This window comes from Beta vulgaris, chromosome 5 (genome assembly GCF_026745355.1).
Source record: "Beta vulgaris subsp. vulgaris cultivar EL10 chromosome 5, EL10.2, whole genome shotgun sequence".
NCBI lineage: Eukaryota > Viridiplantae > Streptophyta > Magnoliopsida > Caryophyllales > Amaranthaceae > Beta > Beta vulgaris.
The window spans coordinates 64,157,683-64,169,023 of record NC_079206.1 but is presented as its reverse complement, the minus strand read 5'-3'; the positions used below and the strand labels follow the sequence as shown (position 1 = coordinate 64,169,023).

General features: G+C 36.2%; 2 protein-coding genes across 2 annotated transcripts; one reads left to right on the top strand and one right to left on the bottom strand.

Annotated features, from left to right (window-relative positions):
• Positions 1–3,241: 3,241 nt before the first annotated feature.
• On the top strand, positions 3,242–9,451 carry LOC104894493 (membrane-bound transcription factor site-2 protease homolog). The gene is made up of 10 exons (XM_010680743.4): positions 3,242–3,448; positions 3,569–3,634; positions 5,039–5,105; positions 5,183–5,281; positions 5,459–5,562; positions 6,784–6,931; positions 7,082–7,162; positions 7,270–7,725; positions 7,874–8,191; positions 9,084–9,451. Exons 1-10 carry the CDS (start codon positions 3,264–3,266, stop codon positions 9,243–9,245), a joined length of 1,686 nt encoding a protein of 561 aa, XP_010679045.1. The 5' UTR covers positions 3,242–3,263; the 3' UTR covers positions 9,246–9,451.
• Positions 9,452–10,063: 612 nt separating this feature from the next.
• LOC104894677 (hypothetical protein) lies at positions 10,064–11,026 on the bottom strand. Its single transcript, XM_010680968.1, has one exon. The coding sequence runs from the start codon at positions 11,024–11,026 to the stop codon at positions 10,064–10,066; it is 963 nt and encodes a 320-aa protein (XP_010679270.1).
• Between the last annotated feature and the right edge of the window lie 315 nt (positions 11,027–11,341).

Sequence of the window (11,341 nt, the reverse complement as noted above, 5' to 3'; positions counted from 1 at the left end):
AGAATACCCTCTAGTAAATTAAAACGTTTTTCTTATCATAAATTTAAAAATGAGAATCAATGCAACTTGCCATATGGAACAAGTCAAAAATAGAATATGCAATCACCATTAATAACTTGACTAGATTGACACTATCAATTCACGAAATTAATTAAAAATCTATAATTAAAAAAAGTTAGTGATATATCCTAACAATATAATACTTCGTATTTACAATATTCAAACAATATAATTTATTAATATTACAATCGTTAAATACCTATGCTAAAGCCGCTGACAAAAGATTATTAAATCTAGACCAAATTTATCTAACAGTTAAAATCGCCACCTTTAGTTCAAAAGATAATAACATCTATAAAAAACCTAAATAATTTAAATCACTACCAAAATAATTTTAGATTAAAAAATATATGCCTAATAATCGTACATAAGATTGTCGACGCACGAATCGCGTGCATATGCGGCTAGTAATAAACTAATGTAAGAAAGAGTGATTGTATGAGAAAAAATACGATTATTATATTAGATGATAGTCGATTAGTGTAAGATTAAGGTGACTGTATAAAAAAAATGGCAACTACGTCACATTGTTGGTTATCCTCCACACTAATATAAGTGTGGATCAGATCCACACAGGATTAATAATAAAAGATATGGTATATTATTTTTATTTTTTTGGGGCCTCTTTCGAGAACCCGTAGTAAGATGAATTTCCTCTGGGCTGCCTTCACATAAGGTCACTCACCCAGAGGTCCAACAAGCCCCAAACCCCCTCCCCAACAATATTGAATTTTTTTGCTTCCATCAAAATTTGAACCTTGATTTCCCATGTGAGAGATAGAAAGTCATACCATTGGATTATTTGGAGCTAAGAGTCCTTGGTAATACAATATATTATCTGGAGTGGGCATTTTAGAGCATGTCCAATGGATGATCCCAAATTTGGGATCATCGATTACTTTATTCATTTCTCACTCTTCCACCTCATCATTCATGATCCAGAATCAATTTTTATGATCTATTGACCCCAATGGATGATCTATAATTTTAGATCTTTACATTCTCTTTCCTACTTTTACTATACCCCACCATATATTCTCTCTCGTCAATCTCCTTCCCATCCCATCCCATCCCATCTTTTTTATTTATTATGAGTTATTTAAGAATTAATTAATGATTATTGAATGTAAATAATTTTTATGTTAGTGATTAAAAACTATTAGTAAAAATAATTTCGTTAATATGGGTAGATAAATGAAGAAAGGAAACAAATATGACTTTCAATAACAAAATGAACTAAAAAATAAGATATATAAAAATAGCTCAATATTAGTCTCTTTTTATCTACAAAAAAAAAATATAGTTGTTGGTGTTTTTTTTTTAAAAAAAAAATTAAAACTGACAATATGTCCATTGCAAAAATTTACAACGTTAACAATTACAAATAATCCTAGCCGTTAGATGGGAGAAATGAGGGGCGTTGGATGGCTGCCATGTAGCAATGGACCCCACTTCATTTTTAGTCTCCTCTCCCTTGTGCTGTGTGGCAATGAACTCCCCTTTGCCTTGGCATTTTGAGATCGTTCCCATGATCTGAGCAACACTCTCTTTCCTTCTTTTTTTCTCTCTCCTATTTGTTTAATGGATTTTATTGTCTCTTTCTTAATGATTCAATTTATGAATCAACCAATAGCTATATTCTTATTACAAGTAGAAGTGTAACTTGATGATAGATTAATGACTTACAACTCGATGAGTCGAGAATTTAAGACTTCTTACAAATATTTTTCTTCATTTTATGAATAGCATATGCAATTAATGGCCTGTGTCTAGCTCAAATTACCACTTGATGTTTAATTAAAACATTGATGAATTTATTGTCATGTATACTATTTTGGTCAATTCAATTATGATTCTCGTGTTATCTTAAATAATGAAAAACGTACTCACCCAACTCACTCAACTCATGTGATATGGTCCCTCTATTAATTATTTCATATTGATATGTTATAGCCTTATAGGGGTCATCCACTAAGGCACTAACTCCTCGAGAAATGATAAACCTCTCACTCCTCCCCTCTCTTTCATTCAATCAATATTTCATTCTCACATAGTTACATTTACTCTATCTACCAAAACATCCTTCATTTTTCCTAATTTTTAACTCTTAATATGTGTGTCCAAATCTAACAAAATAATTATCTGAGGATGGAGGGAGTATTATAAATTAAACTGCTTAAATTTTGGGTACAAAATTATAATAATTCTACATAGTAACAAAACCTTTCATTTTCAATAATTTTGATAATATGAATTTTGACAAGATAAAGAATACCAATAATTTGTCATACAAATTCTACAATAATAATCCGCATAGGTGAGACATAAATTTTTAAAAGTAACACAATTTGCACAACCAGAGGGCAGAGGGAGTAAATGCTAAACCTTAGAGTATGATGCACATCATTTTTTCAGGACTATCAATCTATCATAATCATATCTATTTTGAAGAGTTTGATGTAACTTGAAATACCTTAAATATCTTTTATTTTTACAAAAAATCTTAGAATTTCATGTTATCATACTATGACTATCGTACACCGTATATCTTTTTAAAACTTAAAGAACGCATTGCGTGTATTTGAATCTAGTTAGTGTTAAGTCGTTAAGGGAACTATTTAGCACGATTCGAGGAAGAAAAAAGCTGCCCGCTCCACCCCCATCCTATAATCCAATGCTAAAAATGTGCCTTTTAGATACGGTCACGGGCCGATTCAACTCCGTGTGAACTTGAACTGGACCGGTCAGCTGACCGATCTGGTTTGGGGTTGAGTTTTTTCAAACCTAGGCCAGTTCGTCCCCGATTTAGCGCTAAGTGCGGTTCACATACCGGTTAAGGTTTCGCCCACCAGTTCGGTATTTTCATTTTTGCGTGATAAATGTGTTTTGATTTTTAAATTTTAATTATATATACACTAGCATTTACAATAAATAATTTTCGATACCGTCCATATACACTAATACACTAGTGTTTTTTATAACGGTCCGGCTCAAGGTTGAGTGCGGTTCATGGTCCGATTTTAGCTATGACCGAGCCGATTTCCTCACTCATCAATCTGGCCCGTGAGAACCCATTCGGTTCTACGGTTCCGAGCCGGTTCAAGGACGGTCATCTAGCGGTCCGGGCCAGGCCGATCTTTTTACGAGTCGATTCAAGGCTGGTGCGGTTAGACCCGCCCAATGGCCACCTCAACTGCCTTTGTATGAAGAAGATGCACAATTGCACATCTCTCCAATATTCCAATCACCTCAGTGCAAGTGCAAAGTGCAAAGTGCAAAGTGCAAAGTGCAAAGTAATGGAAGGAAGAAGATTCAGGAGACAAAGAGCGCGCACTCACACCCTTTTACCCCTGCGCTCTACCAGTCTCTCAAACACCATTTCTTGCTGGTATTCTCTTCTTCCCTCTCTATTGTAACTGTTTTCTTTTACTGTATTGTCATTTTCACTCATCAACATCTACCAATTCAATTTCAATCTAAATCTCTTTGCTATGATTGGAATTTGCAGGTATTGTGACCTTAAGATTTCCCGCTTCAACGAACCCCTTTACCATTTTGGCCACAAATATGCCAGGTATTTTCTCATGTTCTATTTTAACTTCGTAAGGAGAAGGACCCTGTCTAGACATCAACGCTCGCATTTTTGTAGTCAAATATTATTTCATATCGTGTTCAATTAACACTCGATCGCTTAGAAATTTACCTGACACTACAATTTGTCTTGAACACTTCCAGGTGTTGAGGCTGCGTTTTTGTTGTTGTAGTAAGTGTTAGTGTTAGGTTAACAAGGAAACTAAGAATTTACTTAGAGACTTTTAGATTGAGATATCATCACATTTTGGTTGGTGTAGAAAGAGTATTTTAGATTGATAAATTTATAGGCATGTTGTTTTCCATAGGCTAGTTCATAGCTCAGTATCCTCCCCAGTCCCTCCACACCCTCGTCGGAAACGGAGTGTGAGGATAAGGGTGAGTTTATCCCTCAGACCCAAACCCAACCTTCATACTGTGCCACATCAGCTTTCCACTAATTTTTACCTACTTTTTATTCTTCAGACTCACTCCAGACTCATTCCAATTTTACACTTTATCCCTCATACTCACTCCAAACTCTCTATCAAAAGTTGAATATATTATTTTATATAACATTTATACAGTTATTTGCATTCAAGGAAGACAAAAAAAAAAAGAAAAATAACTTGTGGGGCCCATAACCAAGTCTGAGATTGAGTTTGGGAAACCAAAACTCAATCCCAGACTCAGCTTTACAATTCATGAGATTATCGGCAGTCTAGAGGCAAACTCACCAAAGTCTGCGGTGAGACTATGGGCTCCAGACTACCGATATTGTCACTCTAAGATTGAGGAAATGAAACAGGAAGTTTACAGCTGAGCTGCTTCATTTGTGGCATTGTTGTGAAAGATTTAGGGCATGTTTGGTTCAATGGGCTCTAAGAAATGGAATCAAATACCTATTCCCTTTTTGATTGTTTAGTTTAGCCTTTCTTCAATCTATTACCATTATTTGGCGGTAATAGAATCTCCTAGTTTGTTACCTTCGCTTCCTGCTCAAGTAACAAAGTCCATCTCTTGGTGGTAATGGTTTCCTTTCCCTTTCCATGGCAAAGCTTGATACATTACACTCAATAAAAATAACAATTTTTGTTACCACTCTTCTCCTATATTTGATTCCATTCCATGACATGAACTAAACTTGCTCTTAGCTACAATCAGCCACTTGTTTGCTAATTTTCATTGGGGATGACCTTTCTAATATGTCCTGAAATTGCTCTTGGTTGCCTTCCATCTTCGGCTCGTAGGTCTATCTTTGTTGCTTTAGCCTCTAACTTTGTGTTAGTGATCTATTATCCTGAGCAGTGAGCAATATTCCATCTACGTTACCATTATGTGCTCAAGTTATGGGATTGACTGTCCTTTTATCTGTTTTTTCTTAACAAAATGGTGGTCGCTTCTACAGGTACTTGAGAGTTTGGTTTTCAGTGGGAGTTGGTTTTGGCTTAAGCTTGCTCTTTGGAGTCACCATGGTTAGAATAATACCCAAATATCTCTTTTTCTACCTCTAATGAATAAGCATGACTCTTTCTGGTATATTTGTGGGTAGATTCTTATTTGGGAATCAGTGGCTACTCTATGTCTATCGAACGGAAGCGATAAGATTGGTGATATTTTCAGCTCCTTACTCTTTGGTGTTGAGTCTTCGGTGAGCTTTTGTTTCTTCCCTTATCTGTCAAATTTCTTCCAAAGCATTCTAAATGTATGTACTTCAACTCTGATTTTCAATTTGGGAATTGTCTCGAAGAGAGTACTTATGGAATGCCGGATGTATACTCTGGTCATATCATACTAATTTCCTAAACAAGCTGTTTCCTTCTTGCAGGTTTTTGGCTTTACAATGTCGATAACTGATGTTGCATACTTGATTGTTTCTACCGTGATATCTGTAGCAGTGCATGAATTCGGACATGCTGCTGCTGCTGCTAGGTCATCTCTCTCTGTCTACCCTGTAGCTGTATTAAAGTGAATGCAATTTGCACTATAAAAGATGCAACATGAGATGATATATATAAGCTTTGAAGTTCAGTTAAGCACACCTTTAGTTGAAACCGAAATTTGTGAAACTTACGTCCTATATACTCAGTGTTTTAAAGGTGCCAACTATTTCTTCTGCAGAATGAAAAGTAGCAAAGTAGAAATATTCAAGTGACATGTAAAATACATCTTTTTGCTTGATATATATATATATATATATATATATATATATATATATATATATTATTATTATATTATATATATATATATAATAGAAGTGAGTTCACATGAGAATGCATACTTATATGAGAAATGAGAATAAATTTTACACGCTATAACTCTTACGAATAAGTGATGTAACTCTAATGAAAAAGTGATGTAACTCCAAAAACAAAATATTTGAAAAAAAAAAATAAAAAAAAAACAAATTTTTTTTTGAATTCAAAATTTTTTAGAGGGATATAACTCTAATGAATAAGTGTTGTAACTCTAAACCAATCGTGTGGTTGAGATTCATTCTCATTTCTCATGTAAGGAGCATTCTCATGTGATATATATATAAAATATACATACATTTTGTAATAGCAGTATTTTGATCGCTTCATTAGCAACTTTAGGTTTTTATTTGGTTACTCAGTTGAGGTAAGGTGCCAGTTACGTATCCTTTCACTATTAGTTTCTGCATACCATGTCCACTTTGCAATTTGAGTTATTTGCACCCAATACTGTAGTTTGAGGTCTGTTGCTACACCATGCAACTCAATATGGCTACACTATTTCCCACAGTCGTAACTCGTACTTTGTGTATACAACTTCTTCTTCACCAGTATTTTCCAGCTGAATCTTGTAAAGTCATATGGCTGTTCATCATAGTTTCTTTGGGCTTCATGTTTCCTTAGTCTAACCTGATGCTGTCTCCGTCTCGGACATTATGAAAGCAAATGAACCTAAATCTTGTGCATAGTGTTGCGCAATTAAATGGAGTTCTTTTGCAGCCTTTTGTAATGGTTCTTATTTTTGCATTTAATTATCTTCCGGTGTTTCACATCTGAAGGAGTTAATCTTGATAATTGTTATTGCTTGAACTGCATTTAATACATCTATTCCGTTTCATTTTTGGTAGAGCTTGCTTCTCATTTTTGCCACTGTAGGGACCATTTCAATTGGAAGCAGTGAAGGCATACAGCTGGAGTACATCGCCATATTTCTTGCTGTTCTTTTTCCAGGGGCACTAGTTGCACTAAATTATGAAGTATTGCAAGCTAGGCCACGCTCTACTGCCCTTCGCATATACTGTGCCGGTATCTGGCACAATGCTGTGGTGAGTTTGCTTGAGTTTATCTTTTCTTTTGAAATGACATTGCTTAACAAGTGGCAAGTTCCAATAAAGTGTGATTTGGAAGATATTCCATGTGATAACCTTGTGGGCCTATGGCTTGCTTAGAGCTAACTGTCTGGAAATCTTTTCAAGTTATGTGCAGCTTGTGGATTGGCACTGTTGCTATTGCCTGTAATCCTCTCTCCTTTCTACATACACGGAGATGGCCTCATGGTAATAATGAATTTTAAAATTTTCTCCCTTGTGATATCTGTACATGTCAATTTGTTCATAAGCAAGATGTTCTGCTTATTGGACTTGCATATATTATCTGACTGCAGGTATTAAGTATTTCTGGAAGCTCACCGGTGTCTGGTTATCTGTCTCCTGGTGATATTGTTCTGTCATTGGATGGAAGTAAGATTCACAATGCACAAGATTGGATAGAACTGACAACTTATCTGGAAAAACGATCGTTGGCAAGCCTTGAGTCCAAGGTTATGAATGGATATATAACCATTAATAGGAGGACTTACTGTGTGCCAAGTGTTTTGGTGGAAAAAAGTGAAATGGTGCTCTTGATGAGTAACCGATCCACTTGTCCTGATGAGCACTTTGCTTTTGTGTCTGTTCCCTGCTTTGACTCAAGTGCTCATTCTTCCGGCGAAGATGCATATGTTATTCAGAGAATTGATAATAATGGATATTGCCTCCATTCTGCTGATATTGTCAAGCTTAAGAATTGTGGAAGCTTGTGGACAACCAGTGATAATAGAAGTAGCTGTATATGCTCAATGGTAGACCCTTTCATTTGGTTTCATCCTCTTACTTCATTCTTTTTTTAGGTGAAGGGTTTGTGATACATAATCTACATCTTGTTGGGTTGAAGGCTGTGCGCAACTAAACATAAGGCACCTGAGATTACGTCTTCCTCCTTTTTTGCAGAGTGAGCTCTGCTTGTCGCCAGTTCAAATGCCTGGTGTCGTGTGGGTTGAGATCCAGTATAAAAGTCCTTACTCTCATCGATGCATGAAACTTGCAAAGAACTTGACAGCTGTTGAGAGTTCTGCTTCTGGGGAATATTGTCAAAATACTTTCCTCTATGTTGGCGATGTGATTTCTATGGCACATTCTGTGAAGATGACATCATTTCAGCCACGTTTTACATCTCTTTTTGGTGCATATCTACCAGATATGTTAGAGAAGATTTTTGCATGTACCTTCCAAGTTTCAGTAGCTTTGGCCCTCCTCAACAGTCTTCCGGTATGTACTCTGGTATTGCATACTTTGATATTGAATTATCCATTGTGTTATGGGTTTCTTCAGATGTTGAAGTATCTTCAAATTTGAAAACTCTGCTCCTTCCTGAAGGACTTCTTCTTGAGATGCAATGCTCATCTTGTTACTCTAATTGGTGAAATATTGTGTTTTTGGGAAGTCTGAACCTAAAATGCTGTCTTCGAATGGAATTTGTTGATCCAATTGAACTGTCTTTAGATTATCCGAATTTAAGTCACTAATATTGTTGTCGGGCTTAAATTTTCTTGAATTGGAATGCGCCTCTCTTTGTACATTGAATGGCATCTATTGGTCCATTTAAGATTAAAAAAAAATGTAATTGACGGGCACTGCAATCTTGTTATGCAGTTAATGGACCTCACTTGTGGATTTAGTGGTGGAGATGAGCTTTCTAGGTAGTAAAAGCAGCACATCTTTGTTGTTAATAGTGATGTCATGGTCCTGAAAAAATAAGATCTTCTAGTTTCCAGTTTTTTTTTCTAGATCCTATTCCTGTAGCATATTAGTCTGTGTACAAATGCAAGATGCTGACTTCCTGTATCATGTGGACTAAAGACTTAGGCGGACTACAATATTCAACTTCCCAATTTCCTGATGTAATCAGTCGATCTGTTGTCAATGTACAGAATCTGTTCACAATGAAGTAGTATGAGTCTACTTCATCATTTTGAAAAAATTATGATTCTGGTTAAAGAATTTATTCGTTTACATGTGATGCAAGGCATAGTTGTCTTAGCTTCTCAGTTAATTCTGCAGAAAACTTATAAAACCTTATTATTGCTCTACTGTGGAACCTGATAATCAATTTGTGTATGAAAATGGTTACTGAAGTGGGCGATGTTCTGTATATTATCAGGTCTACGGTCTCGATGGCGAAGCTATAGTGGAGGCGAGCTCTTTTTATGTAACTGTTTTGAGTCCTGGGAGTAGGAGACTGTTGCTTCGAACTTTCCTCTTTGGGGGATCCGTCGTTTCTTGCTTTGTTTTCTTGAGAATATTTCTCATCAAATTTTGGTAAGATTAATTTTTAATTCTTTTTAGCTTCATCCTGGAATTCATGGAATATTTGGTTGTTTCGCAAGTAATACATTAAGGGAGGTTATGATGCCTTCCTTGTCTGTATCTCTGCATCAATGCCAAGTGCTAAACATATGTTAGCTTGAAGGTTATCATCTTGAGAATTGAATATGGAAATATCAAGTACATAAAAGGCATAGTTATTCACTCTGAAAGATGTGAGAGAAGCCTGATCTGATATGCTTGGAATACCTTGTCTGGGTTGTCAAAAGTATTCCTGTTATCATCATAGTAGTAACTCCATCATTCTCATGCCTTCCCTTATCTTCTTTATGGCTGCTATGTGAGAGAAGCCTGTGGTAGTGAGGCTGTAATGATCCTTACCCCTGTATCTTCATACTGACAAGAATATAGGAAAGCGCAAACAGAACTTTACACCAAAAAGATGAGCACAAGCTAAAATTCTCAGAATTGCTTCTACATGAAATCAGCTATAAAGCTTATGACCTTATAAAACACATGGCATGTAAAATTGTAAAACAGTAATAATTATGTCTGTCAAATTTCTAGGTCAGTAATATAAAAAAAATTACATAAAAGTGCCAATGATTCAGATTACAAGAACTGGATTTCTAGTTGTTTTCGTCATTATGATTTGTGTATATCGGACTGCACACTGCACAGAAATCTTTGGATAGTCTTCTCGCATTTCTGAACTGATTGTACCATGATATGATGCCTTAGCTTAGTCCAGGTAGAGATGGGCCCTTTTCATATATTAGTAATTGATTTAAGACCCTTTCAATTCGTCTACCTTGTTCAAGCCGAGTTAATTATCCAGTGGTGTCCATCTGTTTTAACGCGGAACTTATTGACTCGGGCAAATAATCGGACGGCTTGTCTGACACCTTTGTCGTAGTAGGATGAGAAATAGTTGTGACCAAATAGAATTCCTCCTGGTGTCAACAGCTTGTAAGCCTTGTTGATATCTGACCAGGCAGAGTGGAAATCATGACCTCCATTAACCTCAATTAAGTCACCATAGATTCCCCATTCACAGAGCTTCTCTGAAGTCAAACTAGCTGAAAGGGGTACAGGCATTATGGATTCTGTTGCATTTTGGGTAATCACATTTTCTATGAACTGATTTAGAAGCAGAATACCACCATTTGGCATAGCTATATCTTCAAACAGGTCTCGGAAGACAGGCCAGCTATGGAATTCATCTAAGCAGAGGATCTGAGTCTTTAAGCCTAGTTGACTTGTCAAGTTGGCCATGTTGGTTGCAGATACAACCAAAGAACTTCTGAACTTGATTATGGTCCTGGGGCGAACATCTTGGATTAAACTCTGGTAAATCATTCCATATGATCCCCTCCCATTGATTTTGATTGGTAGGAGGGGTGAAGCAACTTTTTGTGGGATGAAGTCCTCATAAGGGGATGTGCCATTGTAAACTCGGTCAATAATTGTCTGGCGAACGAACTCTGGTGGAACCTGTTTAGCGCACTGAGTTGCATATTTGCTGTACTGAGGCTCAGATGAACTTGGAAAGCTGTGCCTGGAGGTGGCTGATGTTTTGGAGATTACAAAAGTCGTGATGTCTTTGACACCGAAAGATGAGCCGACTAAGTAGCCTAAGCTGTAGGATACGATGAGGAGAATGACATAAGATAGGATTATGAGGACAATAGATAATCTTGGGCTAGTATTTAATCTCACGATAAGATTTGTCCCCGACCGTCTTTGGTAGTGGTGGTCTGGAAGCTGCTGATTTTTCATATTTCCTGAAATTTCTCTTTAGGATTTGCTTCCAGTTTTATCAACGTCGGGAGATTAAAGTTAACTTAAAACTCTAATCATCTGTTGAAGACTTGGTAATTAGTCATTATGATATGTGTGCTACACCACTATCCAACTAACATTAGATTTTCTGGTACGATCAGGTCATAACTTTCTGTTTCAGCTTTTACAGAAATGATATTGCTGACTTTGTAAGGAGTCCCAGATTAGTTAGTATTTACAATTGGTTTCTTTCTAAGTTCTAAGCTTACTGAGTACTGATAGATAAGATCATAAGGAATATGGTGTGGGATT

Bases quoted from the DNA above. Each gene is read 5' to 3' on its own strand.
- LOC104894493 (XM_010680743.4), top strand. From the start codon at position 3,264: ATGAAGAAGATGCACAATTGCACATCTCTCCAATATTCCAATCACCTC. The intron at 3,635-5,038 runs GTATTTTCTCAT...TCGCTTCTACAG, and splicing joins TTTGGCCACAAATATGCCAG to GTACTTGAGAGTTTGGTTTT. The intron at 5,282-5,458 runs GTGAGCTTTTGT...TCCTTCTTGCAG, and splicing joins TCTTTGGTGTTGAGTCTTCG to GTTTTTGGCTTTACAATGTC.
- LOC104894677 (XM_010680968.1), bottom strand. From the start codon at position 11,026: ATGAAAAATCAGCAGCTTCCAGACCACCACTACCAAAGACGGTCGGGG.